Raw genomic sequence first — 13,416 nt, forward strand, 5'->3', positions numbered from 1 at the left:
GGTGGCAGTGGTGCGTTGGAGAAGGGCTGAGCTGAATCAACTAATTGATAATGAGAATAGTTGATGATGGTTCTCATTATCCATTATTTGTTGCAACTTTTTTGCAGTTTTATTTATCCAATTAATAAAAACAATTATCGGCCCACTAATCGATTTTTTAAATAATCGTTACTTACAGCCCTAGCACATATAACTGCCAAAGCACTCCCCTCTAGCAATGCAATGGCTCACGCATGGACCTTGTCACACCCACCTTCACACGGTCTTCTTTCGGGTTTAACATTTTTGGCCATCTTGATTGGCTGGGCCAAGAAGACATAACTCATGCTCATGGGCATTAATTCATACGGAGACTCATGGCATGCTGAGAATGTTCACTCAACTGGACATGCCTGGCTCAGTGTATACTTGGAAGAAATTTGCTAGTAGGTAAGACAGAAGCTTTACGACACTTTTTTTTTTTCTTCAACTTTTAACCTCTTGCCGTCCGCCCGTAGTAAAAAAACGGACGGACGGCACTGCTGCATTTGCGGGTTGCCGTCTACAGACGACAATTTTTTTCTGCTCGCGCGCGCCCCCTAGCGGGCACGCACGGGCAGAAGAGACCCGACCGTTGCACACACCCGTTACCGGGTGTTTCACATATAGGCGATCAGCGAGTCCATAGCCCGCCGATCGCCTATATGATAGTAAAAAAATAAATAAAACCCCCAGTGGTGAATAAATACCACCAAAAGAAAGCTCCATCTGTCCCCAAAAAAGGGTATAAAATGAATTTCAGTTCAGCGCTGAATACTGAAAAATGGCCTGGATGGGAAGGGGGTTTAACACCGCGGATGTCAACTGGTTAACAGGCGTATGTATGAAAAGTGTGGTAACAAGAATTTTTCTAGTAGTCAATTAACAGTCAATCAGCTGTAAAGCTGTAGTTCAGTTATATTATCTTATTGTGTACAGCAATGTTGTGCCAAAATAGCATTCTGATCAGATGAATAGCAATTAACTAAAGCAGGTTGGACGTGTTATGTTAGTACATGTGGAGTTACTGGCTGAATAGGAAACATAGTGGGATGCAGAATGGTCATATTAAGCTTTATAGTAATGCTGAAGTTTCTGTGGTGTGCTTGTCACAATGTAAAAGTTTGCTGGATATATCTCTAACCAATGTGTATTGATACAGGATTCTCAGATTGTGGTGGACTGCTTTAAATCTGGTTTTGAACCCCCTGGGGAGTACCCGTTCGAAGATTACAGTCAACACATGTACAGGACAGTTTCAGATGGTACCATCAGTACTCCTAAACCGGATGTAACGAGGAATGACCCCAAGATTACAATTGGCAAGGCTAAGGGGAAGCTGTGGCTCTTTGGAAAGAAACCCAAGGTAAGGACAGTACTGTGAAATATCCTGCTTACGCAGTAGCATTTTTAACCTTTTCATTAACTTTCATTCAAAGAAAAGTTGTTTAACCAGAAATGATCTGTGTGCATGTTCTGTACTGTGTAGGCCTGGATTTGTACATCAGTATAGAGGTACTTTAAACCCTTTTGTCGTGCAGTGTTTTGTTTAACTGCTGTTACCCTTAACGAAAACCCCAATAAACTATACATATGAAAAAACCTTCAAGGACAAAGTCGTTCAGCTTAAGGGTGTCCTACCGTTGCCTGTGGTGTTGATACACATTGGCATCTGTGCCTGTTGTGTTGATAGACTTTGGCACCTCTGCTTATAACACGGAGCAGTGGTCTTTATGATGAAATACATGCTCTTTGAAGTCCCAATATTCTTCACTGATGAGACATTTTTGCTGTCCTGCGCATCTCCTGTCCTTGGTTAGCTCAGTTGTCCTTCTGTTAACTCACTGTCGATGTATTCACAGCTTCCTCTCCTGGCTGATGTCCGCTAATTAAAGTGCATGTAAATCCAAATGATGAACTTCTTATTTGCTCCCTTGGCCTGTTTAACTTTTACCATATACACCATTGGAAACATTTTGTCATATCTTTCTGATAAGTGCAAAAAAGAAAAAACCTATTGTATATGTCAGAAATTCAGAGCTGCCCTGTGTCCTCTGCACAATTCCTGTGTTATCTCAGACAGCCCTCCTAATTGCAATGATTTTAGAATGGGAATGGTTTCATAGTTTAGCAAAAAAACACCTAGACTGACGCCGCTTAGTCCACCTAAATGCCTTGTGTTGTCAGGCCACAGCAGGGACCTAAATGCATTTCTGTAACTGCAGGGCCTTTAAAGGGTTTTACTGCAGAGGTGATAGATTTTTTTTTTTTTTGCCTTGACATACACTTTAATGCAGATCCTACAATCAGGCATCCAAGTTTTTTCTTTTTGCATTTGCTTATATCTGTTGAATTTACAGGTAAAAGCCTCCTGCAGGATCATTAAACAGGTAAACCACTAAATGCACAGTTGAATTGCAAAGGATTGGCATTTCTAGTTGGTGTATTACTTGAACACTGTAAAGCCAGACAGTTGAAATGTTTATTTCCTGTGGCACTTTTGCTGCCCCAGCCTAATTATTGAATAATGAACCAGCGCCATCTTTTCTGTTCTATGAGCGGGGAGCTGACCCAGGTGCTGTAAAGTGGATTCAGGAAACAGAATGGTTGGCCAAATCCTTTGGCAGGCAAAACATCAGTGTATTTAATTTCTTTATGTAATTTACCTGGAGGTCCAATTCGAATACTTCAAATCTGCTAGTGAGAGTATTTATGGAATAGACCTGACAACAACATAAAGGGGATTTTCACTTTAACCACTTGAAGACCAGCTGTTTAGACCCCCTTAATGGCCAGGCTATTTTTCTGTATTTAGTGCTGCAGTACTTTGACATTTATTCCGTCATGCAACGCTGTACTGAAATGAATTTTATACCATTTTTTGGGGGACATATAGAGCTTTCTTTTGGTGGTATTTAATCACCACTGGGGTTTTATTTTTTGCTATATTAACCAGTTGACATCCGCGGTGTTAAACCCCCTTCCCATCCAGGCCATTTTTCAGTATTCAGCGCTGCGGTAGTGTGGCGTAATGGGCGCAATTGTCGTTTTCGCACGTATGCACACCGACGCATGTTTGCTTGTATGTATGGCGCGGACTTGGAAAAAAAATGTATTTCTATTCTTTGTGTAACTTTAATTTTTTTTTGGGAAACTTTAAAAAAAAATGTCACTTAACTTTATTGAAATCACATAGGGGGCTAAGAAACCCCTCTATGTGATAGCAAAAGATGTGACCGGTCCTCTTTATGGAGACATCAGGGGTCTCCAAGACCCCTAATGTCACTTAGGACCCCCCTGAAGAAGCTGATGAAGCACAGATCTGCTTCATCAGCTTCTCTCCAGCATCTGAAGCTGGAGAGTGACACAAGAATGTGGAAGTGATGTAATATACATCACTTCTGCATTCTGACAGCAGAGGGGGGACCGGAGGAGATTGTGTACCGATCTCCATCTGATCCCCTGTCTGAGAGGCACTATGCTGGTCCCGGGCTCACATCGGGCACAACGGAGCCCGGGAGGGGGGGCCCGCACATCCCGGGACCTCATACAAGCGATACGCCGGCTCTCTTGTATGTTAACAGGCATCACTGCCTGGTTTTACATTTTAGGACTTTCCCGCGGGGCATGGCTGAGCGGACGTTTAAAGACTCGGATCTAGAGAGTTGGTTAAACACTTTACAATGTAATACTTCAAAGAAGAAAAAGTTTTACCAGGCTATTTCTTTTTATATTTTAGTTCATGGTTTGAGGAAGTTGGGTAATATTTGAATCACAAAAAAGCAGAAGAAAGCTCTGACCGCAATCTGTACAATTTCAGAAAAAGGCTGAGATTCTTGCTATGCTCAGCATGTCTAAAGCACTGACTGCAGCCTAACCCACCTCATTGAGCTAAAAAGAGTGGCCTGTTTAGAGGGAAGCATGTGAAGTAGAAATAGTCTGGTCCCGGGAAGATCCTGACATTAATATTTGTTTAAATGGCAGCTGATCTATTGCAGGGGTAGACTACCTTGGCATCCAGCTGTGAAAAAATGACAAATCCCACATTCCTCTGCTTTTGGAAGTCATTCTTGCAGTGTCATGGAACTTGTAGTTCTACAACAGCTGGTGTGCCTAGGTTGACTACCCCTGATCTATTGTGTTCTGAAGCGCTCTGGCGCAAAGGGTTACATTGAGGGTTCCTTGGCATATGTCGGCACGCCTGTGCTTTTAGTTAGGACAGCCCAGTATTTTTTTTATTGACGAGCCGCACACTTTTCTATTTTTTATGGGCTGGCAGCACAATTCTTTGCATTGACATCTACTGTACATGTGGGCTGGTCCCATTCTAAATGATTGACGTGCACTTAGTATTGTGCGTTGTGGTGATGTGTGGTAAAAATGCATATTACCACAATGTCAACCTAAAGGTGAAGAGGATCATTCATTCTAGATGATATTCATATTTTTGTAGTGCAAGCCAGTTTATAGGTTTTAAGGGGGGATACATGCTTTCACACGTTTGGTTTACTGCTGTTAAACTCAAAAAAGAGCTGTTACATAGGAATTGCTTGGCTGTGAAAGTAACAGGCAAACTTCCTTTTACAGAGTACATGTATCGGCACCCTACTAGACAAGTAGTAACATTTTGAATGCTCCCTTTGGGGTTAGCCCATCCAAATTGATATTTTAGATTCTGGTAAGTCACAAGACTTCATGGGCTACTATACAATATTTCTATAGCTCGGTTTTCAGCTCCTTCCTATTGCCACATTGATTAGAAGGGTGCTTTGCCATCGCAGTTGCCATTTGGTTTTTTACATTTTGGAGAATGAGGCAACAGGATTGAGACTTTCCTTTTTTTTAGCAGGAAGATTGTGTCTCCATAGGGTGGTAGGCAGAGCAAACAATTTTAGAAATAAGTGAGTGCTTCCAGATATATAGCAGCCTGTATGAAATGTGGGCTATTACATCCTACTATTGCTAAAATATGCATGCTGAAACAGATTCCCTGAGTCTCCAGCAATTTTGCCCCTTGTCCTAATCTCAACCTATTGAAGCCAGAAGGCTGTTAAAAAGCGCACCTTTGTACCAGTACTGTAGCACTTAAACAGTTATTGAGTGTGTAAATGTTTGGCATTTTTGATTGCTGTCAGCTAAGTTGTCTCTTGAGACAGAATAAACTTCCTTGTCACCAGTTTTCAGAGTTGGTTTGATAATGATTCTCCTGCTACATGTTTTCAATAATTGTCCCAGATGAGTAGCAGCCAAAAACAAAGTGTTTAAGAGTTGAAGATTATTATTTTTTACCCCTAAGGGGAGTGGTTGGCAAGGGATCAATACAGTGATGGCAAGAAGGGATTGGGAGAGGAAAAAAATTGTGATCTAGTCAAAAAGCTTTATAATATTGTAATGGGAAATGTTAACTGCCACAAATATATTTTTTCTATCCCATTGTTAGACTGTTCCCCCTCAGTGCCCACCACCTGGAGCATATGGATTTAGTGGGTCTCGGTCTACCCATTTAGACAGGGAACTACTCCATTATAGTGTGAGTGAGGTGCGTGTATGCAAGCAGAGGATGGCTTCTTTCAGAGGCCTGAGGAGATCGGTAAGTGTGAAGAGCCTGGTGTGCAGTGTGTGCTGTATATCAGGGAGTGCAGTGTATCTATCACCAACTGAACTGAGGCATATTTTTTTTATGCCTGCATAATAAGTACTATGCTGGACCCCATGGGGTCTTTACTTATAACAAAAATTTAGAACTACAGTAAGTTTAATTCTAAGCAGTTATTTATACTGCTACACACCTGTCAAGAGTCCTAGTCACTGCTTCAGAAAATGACGTCCTTTCAGTATGGTCCACAGTCAGTCTTCGGTCTTGGTGTATGTTATATACCTTGTGACAACAGACTCCTGGAAATCTGAGCATTACATAATACTTCTATAGGTTTTTCCACAAATCAAACATTTTTTTAAATCTCGAAAATGCAATTTTGTTAGAGAGTTTGCCGTGACATGCATGACCTCATGTGGACTTGGTTGCTGTAAATAACTTGTTGCAGTGTGCATGCTGTGTGATGCAGTGTATACTGAATTGTTTCAGTAGTTTATTACCAATAAAATACCTTTTAAGAAGCATGTAAAACAGAGTTAGGGAACTTTGGCCCGTCAGCTGTGCTTTAACAAATCCCATCATGCCTCTGGGAGTCATGCCTGTAACCATCAGTCTTGCTATTCTTAATGGGACTTGCCACGATCTAGAGGTCCTTGATCCTTTTTAACTTGTGGATCTCAGGAATTGAAAAAATTCAGCCTCCGATTTATACTAAACATTAGAATTTTCTGATGTCCATGGGAGTATAGGAATGCATTCCAGTTACTCTCTGCAGATAGATGCAATGGAGGGAATTTACTAAAACTGGAGCAATAAGGATCTGGAGCAGCTGTCCTTAGTAACCAAGCAGCTGCCATCTTCAGATTGTTCAGTTACGCTTTGAAAATGAAAGCTAGAGAGGCAGGGATGCCTCCTCTCCTCCATTTTGTTCATTCTGGCTATTGAGCCCCTGGCCATGCTAATTCGCAACAACCCTTCCATCAGCGGAGTGGAGGTTGCAGGGATCTCTTCTAAAATTAGCTTGTTTGCCGACGATATTCTCCTTTCCCTGACCCATCCCTTGATATCCCTACCATCTCTTTTTAATACCCTGGAGGCCTTTGAGAATTTGTCCGGCCTTGTAGTTAACCAATCTAAATCCTTGGCCCTAAACGTCTCCCTCCCTCCGCCAAGACGTAGATCTTCTTAAGGAAAACTTCACCTTTGCATGGGTCCGGCATTCTCTCCCATACCTAGGCATATACATATTTGTCCCCATCCTATGACTCCTTACGCCTTATACACGGTGAATTATATACCCCTTTTCCGCTCCCCTTAAAAATCTTTTGACCTCCTGGAATAACCTACCTATCTCCTGGTTGGGCCGCATACACGTGGTCAAAATGACCCTACTTTCGAAATTACTCTATTTTTTCCGCACCCTACCGGTAGCAATCCCGAATTTTGCCCTCAGATCAATGCAAAACCATGTTATGTCCTTTATATGGCACGATAAACGCCCCAGGGTAGCCCGGAAAACGATGTACTGTCATCGCCGCCAGGGGGGGTTGGGGGTCCCGGACCTTAAGAAATATCAGGCCGCACAGATTGCGTCCATTGCCGCCCTCCACATTCCGGTTAACCCACCCCTCTGGACCTTGCTGGAGATCCCCTATATGCATCCCTGCTCGCTCCCCTCCATTCCCTGGCATCCCACCCCCACCCATTGCCCTCCGCACCTTAGCCCGATCCTTGCCCTTACCTTACGCATACGGGACTCCACTAAATATGCGGCCTCTTTAATTTCCCAGCATCTGCCCCTAACCACTCTCCTAGGAAACCCTATGTTCCCCCCCCGGCGATGGATAGTCCGTCTGCCTTCGCTTGGTAGAAATAGGCCGCACCTTGGCCTCTACCATCTTGCGGGGTTGACCCTTCCCCCCTCCTACCTCCCCCAATAGCCCAAATTTTCTCCTCCACAAGCAATTTCATGTTATGATGAGTCTCAGCGACAACCAGCATTATCCCCTCCCTCTGATCCCTCCCCCTTTTGATTATGCCTACTGTTATATGCCGCTCAATGTACGGGCGATGTGTTGCTTCCTTACACAACTATTCCTGTTAACTGTATGCTTTGTACTTCAAAACCTAATACAACATATTGAAAAGAAACTGAAAGCTAGAAACTGGTTGCCGTACACAGCTGCTCCAGATTCTGTCTGCGTCAGTCTTAGTAAATTGCCATTATTGTGCATGCATTCTACTGCATTTTGCATATCCTACTATAGAAGAAAAATTGGGATTTTCATTTAAAGAAACCCTGTCACCAACAAAGCACACAAAAATTAAATATTGCAAAGTTTTTCCTTTCCGTATTCACTTGCAATGTGCCTTTTGAACCTGCTAGATAATTTGACAACTCCAGGGAGAGTCAGTTACCTAGTTCAGCCCCCCTCCTTTGCTTGTTGTAGCCATCTCCAGTTCTGATATTGTCTAGTTACTGTCTCTGCTGGCCCAGCTCCTTTGTCTCTCACCTTAGACAACCTTTTATGGAAGGAGGAATAGACTGTCAGCATTGGGTTTGGGGCTTCTGATCTCACATCCAGGACAGAGGCGCCCAACAGCAATCTCAGGGTTTTTGGGTGTCTACACAGTGGAGGCCTTTGCAGGCAAATAGCTTGAATAAAATGTTAAATGCACATATAATATTGTGGGAAGATTTTTGTTTCGATGAGTGGTCCGGTGACAGGGTCTAAAGAAAATGGTAGGACTGCCATTGCTGACCTCTTGGCTGTTTCTGACTTCAATATTTTCTCAGTTGGAACTTTTGATATGCAGATTTGTTGCTTCACAATATGTTGAAATCATTGGATCAGCACGACAGCCAGGAAGAGTTTTCAGAATAAGAGATCGGCAATCGGCATATTTGAGCAGTGGAAATTGTAGTAGGAATAATATTCACATGTTTAACATCCTCTGTAATGCCATATGTAAAAAGTGATTTTTGGTTATTGTTCAGTTCCTATTTTCTGTGACTTAAATTAACTAAGCATTTGTGTAAAGATGTCTAGCACAATGCTGACGCCTGATGAAGGGACCCTGTGTGGCCCTGAAAGCGCTTGTTGTTTATATGACGGGGAACTTCAATAAATTAACATTTGTTTATCCTAAGAAGGATTTTGCTGTGCTGGTGACATCTTTACACAATTGCTGATATTTGTTTCGCCATCCGCAGTCACTGCGAGCACCCCCACCCCCCAATTACTGCTCATTTCCCTAGTCCCCACATGGTAAAAGTGTAAGGTCGCTCTGAAAAGCTAGGCATGGGTTTTGACAAGACAAGCCTGATTACAATATTTTCTCTGACTTTTTCTCACACTATTAGAGCAAAACTCTGCAATATCTTTCAGTAACTTGCCATTTCTTTCTGCTGCTGTGGAACGGTTCAGTGGTCGTTAAGGATGGTAAGCAAAGTGTGCCGGTCTGTGTCCCATCCTGCCAACGTGAATGTCACTGCTTGACTACTTGTCTGTTTTGTGGCTAAATAGCAGGCGGGTGTGCTGACGGCTTGCAAGATTCTTCATCTCCTGCTCCCCATTGAGTGGATATGGTCATTCCAATGCTGTATAACACATCTACGTTATATCAGCAGGCTGCCTGTTTGGATTTTGTATATAGTGTTACTTTGTAAGCTTTTAGCCTCTGGTAGAAACCTATGTTTAAAATACAAAGTTCAGAGTAAATTTGATAATTGCTACTTCATAACATTTTTTTTCTTTTAAAGGAAACCTGTGCTGAGAAGACACAGAGGCTACAATTGCTGAAAAGGCTAGTGGTCTGCCTGTGTGAGATCAATACTTGCTGTCCCTGATCCGTACCAGGCATGCTGACCAGTGACTTCTAAACTACATAGTGACTCAAAATACACTAGCCACTGATTCAGGATGATGGCTAACTATTTCAAAAGTAGAGGTCAACAATGGTAGCCTCCATATTTCCTCAGCACAAGTTTTCTTTGAGTGGATCATTGTCAAAGCTTTGTGTGCCTTTTATGTTTAACAAGCTGTAACTCTGCTTCAGTCAGAATTCCATTTTAAATGTTTTCTTGTGGAAGGGTCAAGACTACACAAAGAGGCTAATGATTAACACAGAACCCTAGGTAAATGTAAAGTTCCACTGTTTGGTCCTGCAATGCATTCATTCAGTTATCATTAAATGCTTTTTTAAAGCAACCCTGGAGTCACAAAAGAGTAAGTATAGTGAAGCATTATGTAGCAGTCGCCTATTTGTCTTTTCATGTTGGAGAAATTAATATGGAGTTCAGGAGCCAATGTATCCGATTTAGGAGCCAGTAGGATTTTTTTAGGAGCCAGATGCATTAACAACTAGAGAGAACTTCAAAAATGATTAGGCTTTGGCCTCCCCACTCTTGCATCTCACATATTAATGTGGAATTCAGGAGCCAGTCTGTCCAATCCATGAGCTAGCTATGTTGACGACAAGGTGAGAAAACCTCTGAAGTTAGGAGCCAGCTTTACATTTTAGGAAGTATTGGCTCCTTGACTCCTGTGATGTCCAGCCCTGGGTTGTACTAATACTGACCGCCCTCCACATTCCGGTTAACCCACCCCTCTGGACCTTGCTGGAGATCCCCTATATGCATCCCTGCTCGCTCCCCTCCATTCCCTGGCATCCCACCCCCACCCATTGCCCTCCGCACCTTAGCCCGATCCTTGCCCTTACCTTACGCATACGGGACTCCACTAAATATGCGGCCTCTTTAATTTCCCAGCATCTGCCCCTAACCACTCTCCTAGGAAACCCTATGTTCCCCCCCCGGCGATGGATAGTCCGTCTGCCTTCGCTTGGTAGAAATAGGCCGCACCTTGGCCTCTACCATCTTGCGGGGTTGACCCTTCCCCCCTCCTACCTCCCCCAATAGCCCAAATTTTCTCCTCCACAAGCAATTTCATGTTATGATGAGTCTCAGCGACAACCAGCATTATCCCCTCCCTCTGATCCCTCCCCCTTTTGATTATGCCTACTGTTATATGCCGCTCAATGTACGGGCGATGTGTTGCTTCCTTACACAACTATTCCTGTTAACTGTATGCTTTGTACTTCAAAACCTAATACAACATATTGAAAAGAAACTGAAAGCTAGAAACTGGTTGCCGTACACAGCTGCTCCAGATTCTGTCTGCGTCAGTCTTAGTAAATTGCCATTATTGTGCATGCATTCTACTGCATTTTGCATATCCTACTATAGAAGAAAAATTGGGATTTTCATTTAAAGAAACCCTGTCACCAACAAAGCACACAAAAATTAAATATTGCAAAGTTTTTCCTTTCCGTATTCACTTGCAATGTGCCTTTTGAACCTGCTAGATAATTTGACAACTCCAGGGAGAGTCAGTTACCTAGTTCAGCCCCCCTCCTTTGCTTGTTGTAGCCATCTCCAGTTCTGATATTGTCTAGTTACTGTCTCTGCTGGCCCAGCTCCTTTGTCTCTCACCTTAGACAACCTTTTATGGAAGGAGGAATAGACTGTCAGCATTGGGTTTGGGGCTTCTGATCTCACATCCAGGACAGAGGCGCCCAACAGCAATCTCAGGGTTTTTGGGTGTCTACACAGTGGAGGCCTTTGCAGGCAAATAGCTTGAATAAAATGTTAAATGCACATATAATATTGTGGGAAGATTTTTGTTTCGATGAGTGGTCCGGTGACAGGGTCTAAAGAAAATGGTAGGACTGCCATTGCTGACCTCTTGGCTGTTTCTGACTTCAATATTTTCTCAGTTGGAACTTTTGATATGCAGATTTGTTGCTTCACAATATGTTGAAATCATTGGATCAGCACGACAGCCAGGAAGAGTTTTCAGAATAAGAGATCGGCAATCGGCATATTTGAGCAGTGGAAATTGTAGTAGGAATAATATTCACATGTTTAACATCCTCTGTAATGCCATATGTAAAAAGTGATTTTTGGTTATTGTTCAGTTCCTATTTTCTGTGACTTAAATTAACTAAGCATTTGTGTAAAGATGTCTAGCACAATGCTGACGCCTGATGAAGGGACCCTGTGTGGCCCTGAAAGCGCTTGTTGTTTATATGACGGGGAACTTCAATAAATTAACATTTGTTTATCCTAAGAAGGATTTTGCTGTGCTGGTGACATCTTTACACAATTGCTGATATTTGTTTCGCCATCCGCAGTCACTGCGAGCACCCCCACCCCCCAATTACTGCTCATTTCCCTAGTCCCCACATGGTAAAAGTGTAAGGTCGCTCTGAAAAGCTAGGCATGGGTTTTGACAAGACAAGCCTGATTACAATATTTTCTCTGACTTTTTCTCACACTATTAGAGCAAAACTCTGCAATATCTTTCAGTAACTTGCCATTTCTTTCTGCTGCTGTGGAACGGTTCAGTGGTCGTTAAGGATGGTAAGCAAAGTGTGCCGGTCTGTGTCCCATCCTGCCAACGTGAATGTCACTGCTTGACTACTTGTCTGTTTTGTGGCTAAATAGCAGGCGGGTGTGCTGACGGCTTGCAAGATTCTTCATCTCCTGCTCCCCATTGAGTGGATATGGTCATTCCAATGCTGTATAACACATCTACGTTATATCAGCAGGCTGCCTGTTTGGATTTTGTATATAGTGTTACTTTGTAAGCTTTTAGCCTCTGGTAGAAACCTATGTTTAAAATACAAAGTTCAGAGTAAATTTGATAATTGCTACTTCATAACATTTTTTTTCTTTTAAAGGAAACCTGTGCTGAGAAGACACAGAGGCTACAATTGCTGAAAAGGCTAGTGGTCTGCCTGTGTGAGATCAATACTTGCTGTCCCTGATCCGTACCAGGCATGCTGACCAGTGACTTCTAAACTACATAGTGACTCAAAATACACTAGCCACTGATTCAGGATGATGGCTAACTATTTCAAAAGTAGAGGTCAACAATGGTAGCCTCCATATTTCCTCAGCACAAGTTTTCTTTGAGTGGATCATTGTCAAAGCTTTGTGTGCCTTTTATGTTTAACAAGCTGTAACTCTGCTTCAGTCAGAATTCCATTTTAAATGTTTTCTTGTGGAAGGGTCAAGACTACACAAAGAGGCTAATGATTAACACAGAACCCTAGGTAAATGTAAAGTTCCACTGTTTGGTCCTGCAATGCATTCATTCAGTTATCATTAAATGCTTTTTTAAAGCAACCCTGGAGTCACAAAAGAGTAAGTATAGTGAAGCATTATGTAGCAGTCGCCTATTTGTCTTTTCATGTTGGAGAAATTAATATGGAGTTCAGGAGCCAATGTATCCGATTTAGGAGCCAGTAGGATTTTTTTAGGAGCCAGATGCATTAACAACTAGAGAGAACTTCAAAAATGATTAGGCTTTGGCCTCCCCACTCTTGCATCTCACATATTAATGTGGAATTCAGGAGCCAGTCTGTCCAATCCATGAGCTAGCTATGTTGACGACAAGGTGAGAAAACCTCTGAAGTTAGGAGCCAGCTTTACATTTTAGGAAGTATTGGCTCCTTGACTCCTGTGATGTCCAGCCCTGGGTTGTACTAATACTGACCAAGCTTCTATGTTTGTAGACCCTGCCCCCACACCTGAATCTCACTATTGGTCAGTCACTGTAATGGGCGCCCTCATTGAGGCATTGGAGGATGCCTGTGGCCATAGTATCTTGGTTGTTTATTCAATAGCTGATTGCCCTGAGTTGTGGAGGTTCTAGGGCACTCTATAAAAAATATAGGATGATGTATAGTTACCTGGATTCTAGTTTATGCAAGTGCAATTTGTTCACCCACAACTC

General features: G+C 42.6%; 1 protein-coding gene across 4 annotated transcripts in view; it reads left to right on the plus strand.

Annotated features, from left to right (window-relative positions):
* Nucleotides 1–13,416, plus strand: part of FNBP1L (formin binding protein 1 like) — a 146,351-nt gene that overhangs the window by 110,816 nt on the left and 22,119 nt on the right. For 2 of the 4 annotated variants that reach the window (XM_018559216.1, XM_018559215.1), the window contains exons 9-11: nt 1,181–1,384; nt 9,043–9,057; nt 9,823–9,843. In XM_018559216.1, coding sequence (XP_018414718.1) covers nt 1,181–1,384; nt 9,043–9,057; nt 9,823–9,843 — 240 coding nt within the window. The remainder of the gene's footprint in view (nt 1–1,180; nt 1,385–9,042; nt 9,058–9,822; nt 9,844–13,416) is intronic. The other 2 variants (XM_018559217.1, XM_018559218.1) reach the window with 2 other exon arrangements.

Source organism: Nanorana parkeri, unplaced genomic scaffold (genome assembly GCF_000935625.1).
Source record: "Nanorana parkeri isolate BGI_ZX_2015 unplaced genomic scaffold, ASM93562v1 scaffold382, whole genome shotgun sequence".
NCBI lineage: Eukaryota > Metazoa > Chordata > Amphibia > Anura > Dicroglossidae > Nanorana > Nanorana parkeri.